This window comes from Ascaphus truei, chromosome 14 (assembly GCF_040206685.1).
Source record: "Ascaphus truei isolate aAscTru1 chromosome 14, aAscTru1.hap1, whole genome shotgun sequence".
Lineage (NCBI taxonomy): Eukaryota > Metazoa > Chordata > Amphibia > Anura > Ascaphidae > Ascaphus > Ascaphus truei.
Genome location: NC_134496.1, coordinates 51,484,634 through 51,507,197, shown reverse-complemented (window position 1 = coordinate 51,507,197; position 22,564 = coordinate 51,484,634). Strand labels below are relative to the sequence as shown.

Sequence of the window (22,564 nt, the reverse complement as noted above, 5' to 3'; positions counted from 1 at the left end):
TTGGTGTCAGTGGCACATGGGGGATAAATAAATGTGGGAAATCGCTGCACTTTGTTAACTTGGCAGCATTGTATCGCCAGCCCCACCAGCAGTGAAGAGGTTAAGCTCCGTTAGAGAGAAGATTTTCCAACCTGCGGTGTCGCCATCTGAGCCACGGTCAAACTCTCTGTACCGTGGCCCGTGCCACCACGGTGACATCCCACATCCATCCAAAACCCAAGCACCTTACCGACCAGCGGGCGAGAATCCGGCTCATGCCAGTCAGATCGGGGGCGTTTCTTTGTCTGGCAATGAGACGAGGGAACTCTCATCAGGGAGAAAGCAGAAAACAGACATTGTTCCTCGGATAGTTGCGAGGTGACGGATATTTCATTGTTCCGCTTTGCGGGGAGTGAGTGTGTACACGTGTGAGCTCCGCGCCCGGGAGAAGGGTCATGTAACGTGTCCTGGCGTGGTGCCTCACAGCCTTCCTCTGCGGAGGCCCCCCGCACCGAGTGGGCAGTGTTACAGTCCCCCTGGCAGTGGCGGGGTTACATACAAGTAGCAAGCACTGTGGCTGCGATGCCCGCGTTTATCTGCGGGTGTCATCATTTATATCAGGGGCGCTCAACCCCTCAAGGGCCACCAACAGGTCAGGTTTGAAGGATATCCCTGCTTCAGCACAGGTGTCTCAATCAGTGGCGCAGTCTTTGCGTTGAGCACCGCTGATTTTCATTAATAACCCGTTGCCCTGCGGCGAGGACACAAAGTGTGTCACGTTGCGAGAACGCACGCAGGTTTGTACTTATAGAAGCGGCGCTGACACGGGCCGGCGTCCTGTACCAAAGCTCCTCCCTGCGGCGGGGAAGGCGGTCCTTACGTGGGGTAAAGGTCGGGCAGTGTTTTGCATACAGCTGTTTACACGGCCGTGTCGTTCCATAAACAGAGCGATGTATATCAGCCTGCAGAGCAGTACTGGGGATGTAAGTATATCTGCGGAGCACTGTGTGTATTGCAGAGCACTGCGTATATCTGCAGAGCACTGCGTATATCTGCAGAGCACTGCGTATATCTGCAGAGCACTGTGTATTGCAGAGCACCGTGCGTATTGCAGAGCACCGTGCGTATTGCAGAGCACTGTATATCTGCAGAGCACTGTGCGTATATCTGCAGAGCACTGTGCGTATATCTGCAGAGCACTGCGTATATCTGCAGATCACTGTGCATCTGCAGAGCACTGTGTGTATTGCAGAGCACTTTGCGTATATCTGCAGAGCACTGTGTGTATTGCAGAGCACTGTGCATATATCTGCAGAGCACTGCGTATATCTGCAGAGCACTGCGTATATCTGCAGAGCACTGTATATCTGCAGAGCACTGTGTATTGCAGAGCACTGTGCGTATATCTGCAGAGCACTGTGTGTATTGCAGAGCACTGTGCGTATATCTGCAGAGCACTGCGTATATCTGCAGAGCACTGTGCGTATTGCAGAGCACTGTGCGTATTGCAGAGCACTGTATATCTGCAGAGCACTGTGCGTGTTGCTGTGATGGAATCTATGCAAGATTACGGGGTATCCACATGCAGCAGCAGGGGGCAGACACGGGGTGATGACAAAACAGAAGCCTTAACTCTTTCAGTGCCGAGGCGCTTACCACACCTTGCTCTGCATGTTATTATTTTGCTGGATTAGAAGTTCTTCCGACACCAAAAGGGATTTATAATAAAGCAAATGTGAAAAACTGTCAGAAGTGAGAAAAAGTGGAATTTAGTGTGTTTCTAGCACCGCGCTCTGTCCGTGTGTGTGTGTGTGTGTGTCCGTGTGTGTGTGTGTGTCCGTGTGCGTGTGCCCCTGCGTTACCAATGTAATTTTCAATAGTATTCATGAGGCCAATCTGCTCACTTCCAAAGTCAAGATAGACAGCTCAATACCTTACAGCAGGATCGCGCACGCGAGACACACACACATCTTATCTTAAATCCTGAAAGGAACACACGTGTGTGTGTGTGTGTGTGTGTGTGTGTGTGTGTGTGTGTGTGTGTGTTATACAGCTAAGCGCTTTCACTTTAATCCAACTTTAATATACGTTAAACCCGCAAACACAGTCTTGGGGTAAACAGCGACAAAGTCACTGATTTTTATTTCACAGAATCATAGATTGACCATTTAATTACACAGGAAACAATCCTGGGAACGCAACAATCAGAAACTGCAACGGTGACACATGCACGCACACACCACCACACGCACACACAAACACCACCGCACGCACGCACGCACACCACCACACGCACGCACACACAAACGCACACCACACGCACATGCACACACCACCACACGCACACACAAACGCACACACCACCACACGCACGTACACACACGCACACACGACCACACGCACGTACACACCACCACACACGTACACACGCACACACCACCACACGCACACACCACCACACGCACGTACACACACACAAACGCACACCACACGCACAATTTTTCCTTTGAAATGATTATAATGACTAAGATTGCAGCTTTTCAGGGTTAGCCGTCGGAAGGCTAGGTACAGATACAGGGAATCCGACAATACGAGAGATGGAAAATGTATTCACAAGAATAAAAACCTGTCTGAAGAGCTTACACTCCAAAATGTATGGGGGGTGTGAGCGTAGCAGGAAGCGTGAGTGTGTCAGACTAACTAGTGAATAACTGGATACATACAGTAGCAATACATCTGAAATGTTCCATCATCACAGGATTTGCTGCAACATGTTTAACGGGGGAAACAGCGCGTTCTCTGCGCGCAGCGCTCAGCGCAGACCATTAGAAACATTGTATAACATTTACTTTATGGAAGAGCCAGCAGAAGGTGTTACATGGGTAAGTGCTTTATCTCGTTTGCAGTACCCTGCTAAGTGGCGAAGCGTCTCTTCCCAGCTGTGACCCTGTGTATAGATATAGGACATATACAATATTGTATAAGTGGGAGATCCTACATCTAACGGCACAGAGTCACGGCCAGGCAATAAGGCACCTACGCCTTTAGAAATTGTCACGTGACTGAGGCCGGCTGTTTCAGTAGCAGAGGGACACGGGATGGAGACGGGGGGCAGAGGAAGGGGGGCACGGAACAGGAGACGGGGGCACGGAACAGAGGGAAGGGACGGGGGGCACGGGACCGGGCAGGAGACGGGGGGCATGGAACAGGGCAGGAGACGGGGGGCACAGAAAAGGGCAGGAGATGGGGGGCACGGAACAGGGCAGGAGACGAGGGGCACGGAACAGGGCAGGAGACGAGGGGCACGGAACAGGGCAGGAGACGGGGGGCACGGAACAGGGCAGGAGACGGGGGGACCGGGCAGGAGACGAGGGGCATGGAACAGGGCAGGAGACGGGGGGCACAAAAAAGGGCAGGAGATGGGGGGCACGGAACAGGGCAGGAGACGAGGGGCACGGAACAGGGCAGGAGACGAGGGGCTCGGAACAGGGCAGGAGACGGGGGGGCACAGAACAGGGCAGGAGACGGGGGGGCACAGAACAGGGCAGGAGACGGGGGGGCACAGAACAGGGCAGGAGACGGGGGGCACAGAACAGGGCAGGGGACGAGGGGCACGGAACAGGGCAGGAGACGAGGGGCACAGAACAGGGCAGGAGACGGGGGGCACAGAACAGGGCAGGGGACGAGGGGCATGACTGTAATAAAAACGTGTTGTGTACATTGGGTCTCTGCAGCGGCGCCTCTCACTTTGAACGCTGAATAAAGCTCCTTATTTATCTTCGTGGTGTTGCCGAGCGTTCAGCTTCTTTTCATGTCCACAAAGTTACTTCAAATTGTGTTTAACCCCTTCCCTGCCAAAGGGAAAAAGCTTAATGATTGTATATTAAGGCCGGGTGTCGGTAGAAAATATAAGGACATTTAGGGTTGCAATGTAGGTTCATCACGGGCAGCAGCTTCTCTTCACTGCGTGTAACACGCGTGTGCACGGAATTACATACATAACTAGGCAAAGCTTTTCCTACTTGGAACCACAATACATCTTCACAAGGCAGGACACAGAGCGGCAGGAGAAGCAGCTCTGAGGTAATATCACTTACTTTGAAGTGGGTGAAACCTCCATGCGACATTGGGCACGTCCCCTCCACTCCCTGTGCCTCAGGCGACAATATTAGATTGTAAGCTCTACAGGGCAGGACTTTTTGTGTCTGCAAATTCTAATTATTATCAATAGTTATCAGGTGATAATGCTCCCCTGCAGTTCCTCTCTGCGGCCACTAGAGGGAACTGTAGACCACAGATGCCAACCTCTGTGTCCCCTAAAGTCATTAACAAAATGTTAAATTAATGTACGGTTAAAAGTGTTAATATTAACGGCTGAGAGAAAAGGATTTGCAAAGGAGGCGTTATCATCAGATCCTATTAGCTAAAGTCTTAAGGTTATTGCAGGGATTTCACACTTATTTAACAACCCATAATATGGTCTGGGTAAGTGTGATATCACAGATACGCAGGAGTTACACAACATATCATGATATCACAGATACGCAGGAGTTACACAACATATCGGGATATCGCAGATACGCAGGAGTTACACAACATATCGTGATATCGCAGATACGCAGGAATTACACAACATATCGTGATATCACAGATACGCAGGAGTTACACAACATTGTGATATCGCAGATACGCAGGAGTTACACAACATATCGTGATAACACAGATACGCAGGAGTTACTCAACATATCGTGATAACGCAGATACGCAGGATTTACACAACATATCGTGATATCGCAGATACGCAGGAGTTACACAACATATCATGATATCACAGATACGCAGGAGTTACACAACATATCGTGATATCGCAGATACGCAGGAGTTACACAACATATTGTGATATCGCAGATACGCAGGAGTTACACAACATATCGTGATATCACAGATACGCAGGAGTTACACAACATATCGTGATATCACAGATACGCAGGGGTTACACAACATATCGTGATATCACAGGGGTTCATATCTGCCGTCACATTCTGTGTTTCTGTTTCCCTATTTCTGTCAGCATCTGTGCAACCACAAGGCGGGCATTTAATCAGGTTATGTGAAGTTAAACCTACAGTATGTTAACGAGATGTGGAACGCGTTAGAGTTGAGTGAATGGCTCACGTACCTGTACCCCGCTGAGATACACAGGAGTAGAGCTTGGGGAACGGACTAGTCCCAGTATTTAGTGTTCTCTATACACATATGGCACACCGTTTTGATCCTGTATTTTCCCTGCACTACAGCTCCACACTTGTTCTATGCTGACACTAACTGTTGCAAAGTGCCTACTACTAGCTGGCACTTGGGCACAAGGTTGTGTATCAGGGTAGTAATTGCAATATATGTCACACCCTACATTCTATCTGTAATTGGTTACTGTGTATCTGGATCTAGTACTGTGCTATACAGACTGCTGCCTGTGTGAACCTCACGGACTGGCCAGCAGGCGCCTGCCTCGAGGAACCTGGTATATGTTTGTAGATATACTCTACTCCTTGTGATTTACATGTAGGGACGAATTCCCCCATTGGTAATAGGTTACCCAGTATGGGCTTAGGAGGAGCCTTATACCCTCTCCAACACAGTGTCACCAGCACCAAGATTTTAACACACTTGTGTATATAAGATTTAACTCACTTGTGAATATATACCCTACACTTCCCCTATTATATCCCTATTATTATGCCTAAATAAAATGTTATTGTGTTGCTTCGGTTGGCATCTGTTGGTCCCTCGCCTGGGATTATAATTGGTCCTACCTATTGCTGCCCCCATAGAGTGCGATTGTGGGATTCTCTTTTAGTCGGGACGCTTGTCCTGACTATATTTTTATATCACAATATACCTTATTCCCTATGCACCTTGGGAGTTTAATGTTCCTTTGTATAGGAATGGGGAGCGATAGGCGTCTTTTTTGTATAACAAACAAATTGTCCATCCAAGCAGCTTTCCTTTGTTCTGTGTGTGTATATTAATGATGTTTCATGCAGTAGCCAAACAGATAAATGTGAGGAACAACAGGAATCTGAAGCATGAATTTCCTAGCACCTGTTGGTGGGGAAAAAAGGTTCTTTTTATCACAGGAAAAAAAACAAAATCAAGAAAATCTTAACTATAAGAAAGATTATTTCATTAATAAACGGTTTATTCGTTTATTTTTTGTCTCTGTAAAACACACACTGTTATTACTGTTATGACTGATGTCACCTTTAAGTAACAGTAACAGAGTAACAGAGTAACAGTACTTGATGCTGCAGGTATCCTCCCAGTTCTCTCCGATTCTTTACGTTTCCACGAAGATGAAACATTATTGTACAAGTTCTGAGGCGAGAGAAATATTGGATATTATTTATGTACTTTGGGGGTTTCGCTGGGCGCACATTGGACTTTTAATCTCTTTCCTGGCACAGAGCACACAAGAAATTAGAATGCAAGCTCTTGGGAGCAGGAATTGCACCTCTAAATACGTATCGTCATTCATGTGCAAAAAGTGTTAACCCTTTCAGACCCAGTGCCCTACAGCGGGGGGCTCGGCTCCGGTCTTCAAGACCTCCCCAACAGGTCACGTTGTGATGATATTCCTGCTCCAGCACAGGTGGCTCAATCAGTGGCTCAGTCTTCGATTGAGCCACCTGTGCTGAAGCAGGGATATCCTGGAAACCTGACCTCTGACACCTAAGGGGTTATAATATTTGGACGGGGACATCACAGGTAGCGGGACAGTAGCGTGGCCGTAGAAGCCCAAATCAGGGCACTTGCGGTGGTCCCGTCGGCGTGGTTCTTCGATGCCTCGGGGGGACATTGCGTGTAGGGATGTAGACACGCTGCGTACGCCATGACGTGTGCGACGTATGTCTGCTCCTGGACCCCGTGGAAGAGGTGGGCCATGGGGCCCTTGGAGAATATGACCACATCTTCCCCTCCGTGGGTTTCCGAATCCAGGGGTACCGCCGCCTGCTGCATATAATCAGCCCCCCCTGAAAAGACAGAGCCGTGAGGAGCAGAGTATACCACCAGCAGGGCAGAATAATCACCCACGCCGCTAGTGGCCAAGTGGTGAGAGTGATACAAAGTAACACGGCTTGTATTTGTTACTTTGAGTCACTCCAGGGGTTTCTGTGATGGGGAGCAATGAAAGGGACGCACGTTAGGGGAGCGGTGATACTCAGTCACACTCTGCTTGTGCTGCAGTCACTGATTATTATCCCATTGTATGGAAGTCTCTGGTGGTTATTTAAAGCAGCAGGCCCAGCTGCCGGGGTTTTTTTGGAATTCTATTTATTTTACCCTTTAATGTGTGTGGAAGATTCGGCTCGGGGGTTCACTAAATGGCTGTCAGTGCAGCAGAAGAGGACCAAAGATGCAAAGTTCTGTGGGGAAGATCATGTGACCAGGCAATCACTAGATACAATTGGTGCACTGCAAGAGAGAGGGCAGGGCTCAAAAAGGGGAGTGCCAGAGCCTGTTTCAGAAGAGGAAGGGGATGTGACTTTGTAAATGGTTGCTATAGAAACAAAAAATGCTTGTTACATTATAATACATTAAACATGTCATTCAGAGTTGCTTTAAAAAAAATGGTACAAAACTGATTTATTAAAACACCACACTTAGGATATGGCTTGGTCTGCAGCTTTAAGTCTCCTGATAAATATCTGCAGAACCAGCAGGTGACAGACACCAAGGAAAGCGCTACACTTCGATACTACAGCAAAACACGCGTTCTCTTTACCTGTGGTAACATTATCCACGTCAGGGCGACCGTCACCCGTCAGGTTGAACCCAGGACCATTGGCATATAGGATGGATGTGTAGGACTTCTTGTCATCAGCCTTCTTGGGTGCTAGACCTGGGGGAGAGCAGCAGGCACAGGCTTATCTCTTTGGTGCTAGACCTGGGGGGGAGCAGCAGGCACAGGCTTATCTCTTGGGTGCTAGACCTGGGGGAGAGCAGCAGGCACAGGCTTATCTCTTGGGCACTAGACCTGGGGGAGAGCAGCAGGCACAGGCTTATCTCTTGGGCGCTAGACCTGGGGGAGAGCAGCAGGCCCAGGCTTATCTCTTGGGTGCTAGACCTGGGGGGGAGCAGCAGGCACAGGCTTATCTCTTGGGTGCTAGACCTGGGGGAGAGCAGCAGGCACAGGCTTATCTCTTGGGTGCTAGACCTGGGGGGGAGCAGCAGGCACAGGCTTATCTCTTGGGTGCTAGACCTGGGGGAGGGCAGCAAGCACAGGCTTATCTCTTGGGCGCTAGACCTGGGGGAGAGCAGCAGGCACAGGCTTATCTCTTGGGCGCTAGACCTGGGGGAGAGCAGGAGGCACAGGCTTATCTCTTGGGCGCTAGACCTGGGGGGGGAGCAGCAGGCACAGGCTTATCTCTTGGGCGCTAGACCTGGGGGAGAGCAGCAAGCACAGGCTTATCTCTTGGGCGCTAGACCTGGGGGAGAGCAGCAGGCACAGGCTTATCTCTTGGGTGCTAGACCTGGGGGGGAGCAGCAGGCACAGGCTTATCTTTTGGGTGCTAGACCTGGGGGGGGGGAGCAGCAGGCACAGGCTTATCTCTTGGGTGCTAGACCTGGGGGAGAGCAGCAAGCACAGGCTTATCTCTTGGGCGCTAGACCTGGGGGAGAGCAGCAGGCACAGGCTTATCTCTTGGGTGCTAGACCTGGGGGGGGAGCAGCAGGCACAGGCTTATCTCACTTTTATAATGTGTTCTCCCACTTCGAAGACTAGACACACTGATGGTTATTTACTTCATTTCTCCAGCTACAAAACTGGGTCAAATCCAGTGCAAACAAACAGCACCAGAGTTTCTCATACACAGAGAATCCCTCTAAGAGCAAGTTGGAGTTTTTACTTTGATAAATCTGGTGTTGTTTTTTCCCCACTTATTTTGCTACGTTTTGGAGCCAGATGTTAGTAAACAACCCCCCATTGTTACTACGTTACTCACAGTATTCTCCAGATATGCTATAGGAGTAACGCAACATCAGCCAAATCTTTACAAGAACCAGAAACCGGTGATAAGAGCAGAAGGTGTGAAAGAAGAAGATAGAAGGGAGTCCTGGCCCACAGAACCCACAGAACCATGGCTAACCCCTAAAACCGTCGATGCACATATCGCCATTCAGGGATACTACATTTCTAGGAGAGATAGGTCAAAGAGAGGAGGAGGGGTGTTATTTTATATTGCAGACACCTTACAATTTACACTGTTAAATTGCCCCCCAAGCCCGACCTCTTTTGAAATCCTAGTTGGCAGAATATGCCTCCCCTTTTCTAAGCCCATCTTGCTCGCTGGCATCTACCGCCCCCCTAAAGCCCCTCTACAATCCCTGGCTGATATCACCCAGTTTGTTGGCTCCATTTCCTCTCTGAATGAGAAGAGTGAGCTGCTAGTTCTTGGGGATTTCAACTTCAATTGGCTCGACCCTAAAAACCACAAAATCCAGATACAACTCAAGTCACTTAACCCATCACAACTCATTTCCCAACCCACACGGACAAACCTGAAATCGCACAACCATTCCTTGCTAGACTGGATTCTCTCCTCAAAACCCTGCAGGATCCAATCCTCTGGCATCCTTCCTGACATTTTCAGTGACCATGCAATAGTGTACTGTGTTAGGAAAATTAAACCGCCCCAATCAAGCCCTAAAGTTCTCCTCACTAGAACATTTAGAAACTTTAACCCACAACAGTTTCTGGATGACCTTACCAACTGCCCATGGCACAGAATCGATTTAATTCCCGACCCCGATTCTGCGCTCGACTATTTTCAATCCGACTTCTTAAAACTCTGTGATACCCATGCTCCACTATGCAAAATAAGGGTACGGGGGGCCCACCTTCCATGGGTTACACCTGACCTTATAGCACTCTACCAGCTCAGAGATACCTTGTGGAAAAGCTACAATGTAACTGGCACTACCAACGATCTCAATCACTACAGATGCATGCGGAACATGTGCACAAGGCAAACAAGGCATGCAAAAAGCACAATATCCACCAGAATACATAAAACAATACTAGTATATTCCAGCCTTCTAGCCATCAACAACCAAGTAATATCACTAAGGGCGATATTACTCTGACAAACCCCACTGATATTGCAAATGCATTCAATGATTACTTTGTGAGGTGTGCTACTAACTTATTAGCGAAACGTAACCCAAACCACAAACATGAAGCTCATTCTGGGAGTACCCCTATAGGGCCATCCTCTCCCAACACTGCCCACAATTTTCAAATTGTCCCGGTATCCGAAGAGGAGATTACACAAGCGCTCCTCAAATTAAAACTAAGCAGCCAATGTGGACCTGACTTACTGCAATCTAGGTTCCTACGACTTGGTGCCCCAGCCATTGCCAAACCAATTGCGTCCATAGTCAACTCTATCCTGTCTGCAGGCCATATACGTAAGACCTGGAAAACTGCTAGAGTTGTCCCAATCTTCAAAAGTGGGGACAAAAACACTGTCTCAAACTACAGGCCAATCTCCCTTCTCCCAATCCTATCCAAAGTCATGGAAACATGTGTCCACTCCCAATTAAGCGATTACTATACCAAGACAAATTTCCCCAAACACTCCACCGTAACTACCCTGCTAAAAGTTTGCAATGAAATCCAGTGTGGGATGGAACGGGGACAACTCACTGGTGCAGTATTCCTAGATTTTGCAAAGGCTTTTGACACAGTTGATCATGCTATCCTGCTTAACAAACTCCAGAGCACTGGAATAGGGAAGCATGCTTTAAACTGGTTTCATTACTACCTATCAGGTAGATCCCAACATGTGTCTATCTCAGGCTCTAACTCCAACTCCTGGATATCACCTGTGGTGTCCCGCAAGGCTCTGTTCTGGGACCCCTACTCTTCTCAGTGTTCATCAATGATCTTCCCACAGCTTGTAAGGGAGCTTCAAAACACATGTATGCAGATGACACAATCCTATATGCACACAGCCATAGCCTCTCTGACCTTCAACACATACTTCAGTCTGACTTTTTGAGACTTGAAAACTGGATTTCCCAAAACAAACTGTTTTTAAACACTGACAAGACTGTAACAATGGTATTTGGGACCAAGGCTAAATTTCTAAAGCTTCCAGCGACTGAGCTCCAGATCAGAACTAACGCTAACACCACCCTAACATCTGTCACTAGTTTAAAATACCTGGGCTTATGGTTTGACTAACACTTAACATTCGGGATGCACAAAATACCCTGACATCCAAAACCTATGACAAACTAGGGGTACTTTACAGGAACAAATCCTCCCCAAGTCTCCTAGTCAGAAAGCGTATCGCACAGCAGATGCTAATGCCAATTATTGACTATGGAGACATAGTATACGGCTCGGCACCCCAAACCCACCTTAGCAAACTTGACACCCTCTACAATTCAATTTGTCGTTTTGTTCTCCAATCAACTACAACACACATCACTGCGAAATGCTCAAAGAACTAGCTTGGTCATCACTAGAGTCTAGGCGCAAAGTTCACCTTTCCTGTCTTGCCTTTAAATTCTTTATGGTCAAGCTACCCAGCTACCTGAACAAGCTCCTCACCCCTACCACCTGCAGCACATATCACTTGAGATCAGACTCCAAAAGACTGTTCATGGTCCCAAGGCTCAACAAAGTATCCGGACGTTCCTCCTTCTCCTTCCGTGCACCCCACAACTGGAACAATCTACCAGAGACTCTCTCAGCCACCACCAGTTTAAGTTCTTTCAAAACTAAAACTGTCTCACATTTTAATCTGGTCTGTAACTGTTACATACGCCTACAATATCTATTATCTCTTACTGTGCACGCAATGTCTTGTATATAATGCATACCCTGTTCACTTATCTAACTATGTATTTGTAATTTAACTCTATGCCCAGGACATACGTGAGAACGAGCGGTAACTCTCACTGTATTACTTCCTGGTAACACATTTCATAAATAAATACATTCTACACCACGTGACAGAGCCACGACCTTGTCACGCCTGAGTCATGCCAAGTCATGCCTGAGTCATGCCAAGTCACGCCTGAGTCATGCCAAGTCACGCCTGAGTCATGCCAAGTCACACCTGAGTCATGCCAAGTCACGCCTGAGTCATGCCAAGTCACGCCTGAGTCATGCCAAGTCACGCCTGAGTCATGCCAAGTCACGCCTGAGTCATGCCAAGTCCCGCCAGTATTTAAAAGTATCTCATCTCTTTGCCCCCCCCCCCCTTTCTCCCCTCTGGAGACCCCCTCTATACTCACCAAAGATACTGCTCCCCCGAAGTGTGTACCCCCCAAAGGTGAAGACGTGGGAGTGGTCAGCGGTCACCACGGTCAGCGTGTCGGTCTCATCGGTCAGCTGCCCAGCCCTGTGGATGGCGCGGTCAAACATGACGCCCTCGGTCAGCGCATGCCTGGCCTTTCCGTCATGGTGCCCGTGGTCAATTCTACCACGTGCTGGCCACAGAAGAAGAGCATTAGACCGCGTGGCACAGATTAACCCCTTCTCTGCTAAAGGGGCCGGTAACATATTGCAAAGCCGTACACGCATAACAGGCAAAGCCCCACCCGGCAGCGGAAGGGTTAAGAGGCCTTATATCAGGCCCTGACCCTTAGTATTAAGCGGATACTGTATCCGCTGTGTACCGGCCGGCAGTGTACATCGTTCTTTTCCTTCCAGTGGTGAAGAGGTTAACTCCGGGGCTACTCCATAAGCCGCCTCCCAGCATCAGGAGACGCAAATGAACGAGTCTCCCGCTGCTGGGTGGCGATTTAAGGCTCCTAGATTGTAAGCTCTTCGGGGCAGGCATGGCCTTCCCATGGTCTCCGTTTATCTTAACATATGTAACTGGTTTGTCGCGCCACGATCTTGTTCTATTCTCCCACGTTGTACCTCGCTGCGGAGTATGTTGGTGCTACACAGAGGAAAGTAAACCCAGCCCCGTAGTGTGAGCAGCGGACAAAGTGCACCAAAGAAATCCCTCGTGTAACCACTGAACATACCACGTCCACGAGCATTGCGCCACTATCCCGCTAACAGCATTTACACCAGGGGAGCGCAACTCCAGGCCTCACGGCCCCCCAACAGGTCAGGGTTACAGGATATACCTGCTTCAGCACAGGTGGCTCAATCAGTGGCTCAGTTGAAGACTGCTTCAGCACAGGTGGCTCAATCATTGACTGAGCCAGATTGAGCCACCTGTGCTGAAGCAGGGATATCCTGAAAACCTGACCTGTCGGTGGCCCCTGAGGACTGGAGTTGGCCACCCCAGGTATAAAGCTATTTAACCCTGTTGCTGCCAGGTGGACCTGCGATGCTTTGCTCTCCGGCAGAGAGGGGGTCATCGTCGCCTTTTAGCCGGCGCTTGGTATCTCTCGCTGCCCGCAGCCGCCCGCTGGCAGTGACGGAGTTCAAAGCAAAGGACGCCGACTTATCTTCCACGAAGAGGTAAAACCCCAGCGGGTTTCGGCGCAGGAGGCGGACGGCTTTGTCGGTCAGCTCCACGATGGACGGGTCGGAGGAAGCGTTCCGGTTTAACTCGTACTTCATGTCTCCGGGCTCAAACAGGCCTGCGGGGGATGGGGTGGGGGGGGAGAGGGGGGGAGAGACGCGGGAGATCAGGGGAGGAGGAAGGAGGGGAGAGGGAGAGACAGGGGGAAAGAGGGGGAGACACGGGGAGATCAGGAGTGGGGACACACACCTGGGGAGATCAGGAAAGGGGGGGTGGACACGGAGATCAGAAGAGGGGGAGATCAGGAGAGGAAGAGGGGGAAGGGGAGACAGGAAGATCAGGTGGGGACACACACACACACACCCAGGGAGATCAGGAGAGGGGGGACACGGGTGATCAGAAGAGGGGGGGGACAGACAGATCAGAAGAGGGGGGGACAGACAGATCAGAAGAGGGGGGAACAGACAGATCAGAAGAGGGGGGACAGACAGATCAGAAGGGGGACAGGCAGATCAGAAGAGGGGGGGACAGAGATCAGAAGAGGGGGGGACAGACAGATCAGAAGAGGGGGACACAGACAGATCAGAAGAGGGGGACAGATCAGAAGAGGGGGGACAGACAGATCAGAAGAGGGGGGACAGACAGATCAGAAGAGGGCGGGACAGACAGATCAGAAGGGGGACAGGCAGATCAGAAGAGGGGGGACAGAGATCAGAAGAGGGGGGGACAGACAGATCAGAAGAGGGGGACACAGACAGATCAGAAGAGGGGGACAGATCAGAAGAGGGGGGGACAGACAGATCAGAAGGGGGGGGACAGACAGATCAGAAGGGGGACAGGCAGATCAGAAGAGGGGGGGGACAGACAGATCAGAAGAGGGGGGGACAGACAGATCAGAAGAGGGGGGGACAGACAGATCAGAAGGGGGGGGACAGACAGATCAGAAGGGGGACAGGCAGATCAGAAGAGGGGGGGACAGACAGATCAGAAGAGGGGGGGACAGACAGATCAGAAGAGGGGGGGACAGACAGATCAGAAGAGGGGGGGACAGAGATCAGAAGAGGGGGGGGGGTGGGCAACCAGATCATTGCATCATTTTAACCCTTTCCATGCTCCATACCCATGACATGAGTTGCTGTTGAGTCCTCAATCGCATCCAACTGTTCTTTATTCCACACGTACTGCGCCCCCTGCACAGAACACACAGGGGGGAGGGGGGAGGGTCAGGCTTTGGGGGGCAGACGGCTCATCCTTCTTATTTCCCAGACCTAAACACATTATAGATATAGGGGACAGCTCGGTGCAGCACAGAAAGGAAGAACCCGCGTCAGGAGAAGAGATTTACCATTCTTAAAGGGTGACCCCCCACGAAACAGCGGGGGCCTGCACAGAGCCCCTCGATATCCGTCTTCAAAAACTAGCTTCTAAACCCAGGGCGGGGCAACTCCAGTCCTCAAGGGTCATCAACAGGCCAGGTTTTCAGGATATCCCTGCTTCAGCGGAGGTGGTGCACTCGTTGACTGAGCCACTGATTGATCCCCCCTGTGCTGAAGCAGGGATATCTTTAAAACCTGACCTGTTGGTGGCCCTTGAGGACTGGAGTTGCCGGCCGTGTTTTAACCTCTCTTTCTCTCTCCCTTTCTTATCTTAGAACAGATTCCCAGGAGACATTTCACACGCGGCCGCCAACAGGTTTCTGGGGGCCTGGTTGGTAGTCTTGTGAGCCCCCCCATGTCACACCTCGGCCCGGCTCTCCCACGCTGCTGCAGGTCTCCCTCACTCACCCATGCCGGGCCTGTCTCACCCCCTGGGCCGGGTCTCTCACACCCTCCCGCGCCGGAAGCGCGCACTGGCATATGTGAGGGGCCCAGTGCAGCAGGGTGAGGGAGGCGCGGGAGGGTGAGGGAGGCGCGGGAGGGTGAGGGAGGCATGGGAGGGTGAGGGAGGCCCGGCGCGGGAGGGTGAGGGAGGCCCGGCGCGGGAGGGTGAGGGAGGCCCTGCAGCATGGGAGGGTGAGGGAGGCCCGGCGCGGGAGGGTGAGGGAGGCCCGGTGCGGGAGGGTGAGGGAGGCCCGGCGTGGGAGGGGGAGGGTGAGGGAGGCCCGACACGGGAGGGTGAGGGAGGCCCGGCGCGGGAGGGTGAGGGAGGCCCGGCGCAGGAGGGTGAGGGAGGCCCCGCAGCATGGGAGGGTGAGGGAGGCCCGGCGCGGGAGGGTGAGGGAGGCCCGGCGCGGGAGGGTGAGGGAGGCCCGGCGCGGGACGGTGAGGGAGGCCCGGAGGGGGAGGGGGAGGGTGAGGGAGGCTCGGCGTGGGAGGGTGAGGGAGGCCCGGCGTGGGAGGGTGAGGGAGGCTCGGCGTGGGAGGGGGAGGGAGGCCCGGCGCGGGAGGGTGAGGGAGGCCCGGCGTGGGAGGGTGAGGGAGGCCCCACAGTATGGGAGGGTGAGGGAGGCCCGGCGCGGGAGGGTGAGGGAGGCGCGGGAGGGTGAGGGTGAAGGAGGCTCGGCGTGGGAGGGGGAGGGAGGCCGGCGTGGGAGGGTGAGGGAGGCCTGGCGCGGGAGTGGGAGGGTGAGGGAGGCCGGCGCGGGAGTGGGAGGTTGAGGGAGGGTGAGGGAGGCCCGGCGCAGGAGGGTGAGGGAGGCCCCGCAGCATGGGAGGGTGAGGGAGGCCCGGCGCGGGAGTGGGAGGGTGAGGGAGGCCCGGCGCGGGAGGGTGAGGGAGGCCCGGCGCGGGATGGTGAGGGAGGCCCGGAGGGGGAGGGGGAGGGTGAGGGAGGCTCGGCGTGGGAGGGTGAGGGAGGCCCGGCGTGGGAGGGTGAGGGAGGCTCGGCGTGGGAGGGGGAGGGAGGCCCGGCGCGGGAGGGTGAGGGAGGCCCGGCGTGGGAGGGTGAGGGAGGCCCCGCAGTATGGGAGGGTGAGGGAGGCCCGGCGCGGGAGGGTGAGGGAGGTGCGGGAGGGTGAGGGTGAAGGAGGCTCGGCATGGGAGGGGGAGGGAGGCCGGCGTGGGAGGGTGAGGGAGGCCTGGCGCGGGAGTGGGAGGGTGAGGGAGGCCGGCGCGGGAGTGGGAGGTTGAGGGAGGGTGAGGGAGGCCCGGCACGGGAGTGGGAGAGTGAGGGAGGCCGGCGTGGGAGGGTGAGGGAGGCCCAGCGCGGGAGTGGGAGGGTGAGGGAGGCCCGGCGCAGGAGTGGGAGGGTGAGGGAGGCCGGCACGGGAGTGGGAGGGTGAGGGAGGCGCGGGAGTGGGAGGGTGAGGGAGGCCCGGCGCGGGAGTGGGAGGGTGAGGGAGGCCCGGCGTGGGAATGGGAGGGTGAGGGAGGCCCGGCGCGGGAGTGGGAGGGTGAGGGAGGCCCGGCGCGGGAGTGGGAGGGTGAGGGAGGCCGGCATGGGAGCGGGAGGGAGGCCGGCGTGGGAGGGTGAGGGAGGCCCGGCGCGGGAGTGGGAGGGTAAGGGAGGCCCGGCGCGGGAGCGTGAGGGTGAAGGAGGCTCGGCGTGGGAGAGGGAGGGAGGCCAGCGCGGGAGGGTGAGGGAGGCCCGGCGTGGGAGGGTGAGGGAGGCCCCGCAGTATGGGAGGGTGAGGGAGGCCCGGCGCGGGAGGGTGAGGGAGGCGCGGGAGGGTGAGGGTGAAGGAGGCTCAGCGTGGGAGGGGGAGGGAGGCCGGCGTGGGAGGGTGAGGGAGGCCTGGCGCGGGAGTGGGAGGGTGAGGGAGGCCGGCGCGGGAGTGGGAGGTTGAGGGAGGGTGAGGGAGGCCCGGCACGGGAGTGGGAGAGTGAGGGAGGCCGGCGTGGGAGGGTGAGGGAGGCCCAGCGCGGGAGTGGGAGGGTGAGGGAGGCCCGGCGCAGGAGTGGGAGGGTGAGGGAGGCCCGGCACGGGAGTGGGAGGGTGAGGGAGGCGCGGGAGTGGGAGGGTGAGGGAGGCCCGGCGCGGGAGTGGGAGGGTGAGGGAGGCCCGGCGTGGGAATGGGAGGGTGAGGGAGGCCCGGCGCGGGAGTGGGAGGGTGAGGGAGGCCCGGCGCGGGAGTGGGAGGGTGAGGGAGGCCGGCATGGGAGCGGGAGGGAGGCCGGCGTGGGAGGGTGAGGGAGGCCCGGCGCGGGAGTGGGAGGGTGAGGGAGGCGCGGGAGCGTGAGGGTGAAGGAGGCTCGGCGTGGGAGAGGGAGGCCAGCGCGGGAGGGTGAGGGAGGCCCGGCGCGGGAGAGGGAGGGTGAGGGAGGCCCGGCGTGGGAGTGGGAGGGTGAGGGAGGCCCGGTGCGGGAGTGGGAGGGTGAGGGAGGCCCGGCGCGGGAGTGGGAGGGTGAGGGAGGCCCGGCGCGGGAGTGGGAGGGTGAGGGAGGCCGGCATGGGAGGGGGAGGGAGGCCGGCGCGGGAGGGTGAGGGAGGCCCGGCGCGGGAGTGGGAGGGTGAGGGAGGCCCGGCGCGGGAGTGGGAGGGTGAGGGAGGCCCGGAGTGGGAGGGTGAGGGAGGCCGGCATGGGAGGGGGAGGGAGGCCGGCGCGGGAGGGTGAGGGAGGCCCGGCGCGGGAGTGGGAGGGTGAGGGAGGCCCGGCGCGGGAGTGGGAGGGTGAGGGAGGCCCGGCGCGGGAGTGGGAGGGTGAGGGAGGCCGGCATGGGAGGGGGAGGGAGGCCGGCGCGGGAGGGTGAGGGAGGCCCGGCGCGGGAGTGGGAGGATGAGGGAGGCCCGGCGCGAGAGTGGGAGGGTGAGGGAGGCCCGGCGCGGGAGTGGGAGGGTGAGGGAGGCCGGCATGGGAGGGGGAGGGAGGCCGGCGCGGGAGGGTGAGGGAGGCGCGGCGCGGGAGGGTGAGGGAGGCCCGGCGCGGGAATGGGAGGGTGAGGGAGGCCCGGCAGGCTCAGGGAGGCCCCGCAGCATGGGAGAACCAGGGCCCAGCAACAACCGGCAGCCGGACAGTTGTGCCTGACCTCTGGCCGGGCCCAACTTCGTGTCAGCCGTACCCCCGCCGCCACCGGGCCGGGGACACCTGTCACGGCTCTCCCCCCTCCACACAAGCAGCGTCTCTAGAGATCGGGCTTGTCTGCAGTGAAACGCAGTACCACTACTTTTTTAATGCCAATGGACCCAGGTGTGGTGCTTAGGAATACTGTCCCGTGCTGGCACCGCTTACTGATAATGCACAGGGTGACCAGAACCTACCGTATGAGCCCCGACCCATTCCTCTATGAGGTTCCTGCCATCTCTACGCAGCCCGTTCTGTTTGGGGTCTGTTGGGTATTCGGGGTCTGGGGTGCGTTCCGGAGTCATGTACTTCCTGCCCCCGCCCAGGATAACCTGAAATAATATTATTATCAGTGTGTAAGAAACTCCCCACGTTACCCGCGCACCCTCACATCGGGGGTCTCCTTCTGTCCCAGGGCTTCCCATTGGGGTAAACGTCTGGCAACTTGTTCTCGGGGGCCCCAAATATGTCAGAACCGGGTTCACACCACGTACGGATCCCACGTTCTAAACCTGATAACATTTACTCAGAAGAGTTCTGTTGACCCACAATGTCAGTACCGCCCCAACAAAACTTATTTGGACTGTGATATTTGCATTGTATTAGAAAATATCACACGGGCGGCGTGGTGAGTGGGTGCCGGCGAGGACACGGTACTGTATATAGATACCGCATGATACGGCGGAACACCAGGCGACCCAATGTTCAATATTATATGAAGCGGATTCTGCAGCACCGCAGCCCCCCCCACCCCCCATGACTAGTGCAGAGCTGCGCGCCGCTCTCTCCTCACTCCCCGCGACAACATACACGCCCAGAGAGGTAATACCGGTATACACATACACCCCCAGAGAGGTAATACCGGTATACACATACACCCCCAGAGAGGTAATACCGGTATACACATACACGTCCAGAGAGGTAATACCGGTATACACACACACGTCCAGAGAGGTAATACCGGTATACACACACACGCCCAGGGAGGTAATACCGCTATACACATACACCCCCAGAGAGGTAATACCGGTATACACATACACGCCCAGAGAGATAATACCGGTATATACATTCACGCCCAGAGAGATAATACCGGTATATACATTCACGCCCAGAGAGGTAATACCGGTATACACGTACACGCCCAGAGAGGTAATACCGGTATACACGTACACGCCCAGAGAGGTAATACCGGTATACACGTACACGCCCAGAGAGGTAATACCGGTATACACGTACACGCCCAGAGAGGTAATACCGGTATACACATACACGCCCAGAGAGGTAATACCGGTATACACATACACGCCCAGAGAGGTAATACCGGTATACACGTACACGCCCAGAGAGGTAATACCGGTATACACGTACACGCCCAGAGAGGTAATATCGGTATACACGTACACGACCAGAGAGGTAATACCGGTATCCACATACACCCAGAGAGGTAATACCGGTATACACATACACGCCCAGAGAGGTAATACCGGTATACACATACACCTCCAGAGAGGTAATACCGGTATAAACATACACCTCCAGAGAGGTAATACCGGTATACACATACACGCCCAGAGAGGTAATACCGGTATACACATACACCTCCAGAGAGGTAATACCGGTATACACATACACCTCCAGAGAGGTAATACCGGTATACACATACACGCCCAGAGAGGTAATACCGGTATACACTTACACGCCCAGAGAGGTAATACCGGTATACACATACACGCCCAGAGAGGTAATACCGGTATACACATACACGCCCAGAGAGGTAATACCGGTATATACATACACGCCCAGAGAGGTAATACCGGTATACACATACACGCCCAGAGAGGTAATACCGGTATACACATACACGCCCAGAGAGGTAATACCGGTATACACATACACCTCCAGAGAGGTAATACCGGTATACACATACACGCCCAGAGAGGTAATACCGGTATATACATACACGCCCAGAGAGGTAATACCGGTATACACATACACGCCCAGAGAGGTAATACCGGTATACACATACACGCCCAGAGAGGTAATACCGGTATACACATACACCTCCAGAGAGGTAATACCGGTATACACATACACGACCAGAGAGGTAATACCGGTATACACATACACGCCCAGAGAGGTAATACCGGTATACACATACACGCCCAGAGAGGTAATACCGGTATACACATACACCTCCAGAGAGGTAATACCGGTATACACATACACGACCAGAGAGGTAATACCGGTATACACATACACACCCAGAGAGGTAATACCGGTATCCACATACACCCAGAGAGGTAATACCGGTATACACATACACGCCCAGAGAGGTAATACCGGTATACACATACACCCAGAGAGGTAATACCGGTATACACACACACCCAGAGAGGTAATACCGGTATACACACACACGCCCAGAGAGGTAATACCGGTATACACATACACACCCAGAGAGGTAATACCGGTATCCACATACACCCAGAGAGGTAATACCGGTATACACATACACGCCCAGAGAGATAATACCGGTATACACATACACGCCCAGAGAGGTAATACCGGTATACACATACACGCCCAGAGAGGTAATACCGGTATACACATACACGCCCAGAGAGGTAATACCGGTATACACATACACACCCAGAGAGGTAATACCGGTATACACATACACGCCCAGAGAGGTAATACCGGTATACACATACACGCCCAGAGAGGTAATACCGGTATACACATACACCCCCAGAGAGGTAATACCGGTATACACATACACGCCCAGAGAGGTAATACCGGTATACACATACACCCCCAGAGAGGTAATACCGGTATACACATACACGCCCAGAGAGGTAATACCGGTATACACATACACCCCCAGAGAGGTAATACCGGTATACACATACATGCCCAGAGAGATAATACCGGTATACACATACACGCCCAGAGAGGTAATACCGGTATACACATACACGCCCAGAAAGGTAATACCGGTATGCACATACACACCCAGAGAGGTAATACCGGTATACACATACACGCCCAGAGAGGTAATACCGGTATACACATACACGCCCAGAGAGGTAATACCGGTATACACATACACGCCCAGAGAGGTAATACCGGTATACATACACGCCCAGAGAGGTAATACCGGTATACACATACACGCCCAGAGAGGTAATACCGGTATACACATACACGCCCAGAGAGGTAATACCGGTATACACATACACGCCCAGAAAGGTAATACCGGTATACACATACACACCCAGAGAGGTAATACCGCTATACACATACACCCCCAGAGAGGTAATACCGGTATACACGTACACTCCCAGAGAGGTAATACCGGTATACACATACACGCCCAGAGAGGTAATACCGGTATACACATACACGCCCAGAGAGGTAATACCGATATACACATACACGCCCAGAGAGGTAATACCGCTATACACATACACCCCCAGAGAGGTAATACCGGTATACACATACACGCCCAGAGAGGTAATACCGGTATACACATACACGCCCAGAGAGGTAATACCGGTATACACATACACGCCCAGAGAGGTAATACTGGTATACACATACACGCCCAGAGAGGTAATACCGGTATACACATACACGCCCAGAGAGGTAATACCGGTATACACATACACGCCCAGTATTACCTCTCATATTTTACTGAACAGAGTGTCCAAATACAGGACAGTCCGGTTCTCTACGGGACACCTGGCAACACTAATTAGGCACCTGGTGCTCACATCAATATCTCCGTTGGAGATGAGCTGCTGGGCGACATCCTGGCAGACAGTATCCGTCGGCATGTTGGCGTCAGAGTACCAGTCCCGATCAACATTGTGAGCGTAATTTCCAGAGGGGGAGGCGTGCTGCACTCGCGTGGTGGTGACTATCCCGACGGATTTCCCTGCGCAGAGAGAAGGCGCAGACTAGGAGAGGGCGAGTGGCAGGAGGGGGGGGGGGGGGGGAAGAGGGGGTGCAGGGAGACAGACACAAACTGCTCCTCCCCCAGCAGGGTGAGAGAGAAAAGGATTTAGCCAGCTGGAAGGATGGAGTGATACTCTGTACTGCTTCACATTGCAGAATGTCTAATGCACTCTCAGGCTCTGCTTGGGAC

The 22,564-nt window shown here is 53.9% G+C and overlaps 1 protein-coding gene across 2 annotated transcripts in view; it reads right to left on the bottom strand.

Moving 5' to 3' along the window:
* Positions 1-6,171: 6,171 nt before the first annotated feature.
* LOC142466153 (intestinal-type alkaline phosphatase-like) overlaps positions 6,172-22,564 on the bottom strand; it is a 22,374-nt gene continuing 5,981 nt past the window's right edge. For both annotated transcript variants that reach the window (XM_075570973.1, XM_075570971.1), the window contains 7 exons: positions 22,191-22,354; positions 18,612-18,746; positions 14,596-14,665; positions 13,459-13,593; positions 12,286-12,477; positions 7,763-7,879; positions 6,172-7,010 (listed from right to left, as the gene is read on the bottom strand). In XM_075570973.1, coding sequence (XP_075427088.1) covers positions 6,739-7,010; positions 7,763-7,879; positions 12,286-12,477; positions 13,459-13,593; positions 14,596-14,665; positions 18,612-18,746; positions 22,191-22,354 — 1,085 coding nt within the window. In that variant the 3' untranslated portion in view covers positions 6,172-6,738. The remainder of the gene's footprint in view (positions 7,011-7,762; positions 7,880-12,285; positions 12,478-13,458; positions 13,594-14,595; positions 14,666-18,611; positions 18,747-22,190; positions 22,355-22,564) is intronic.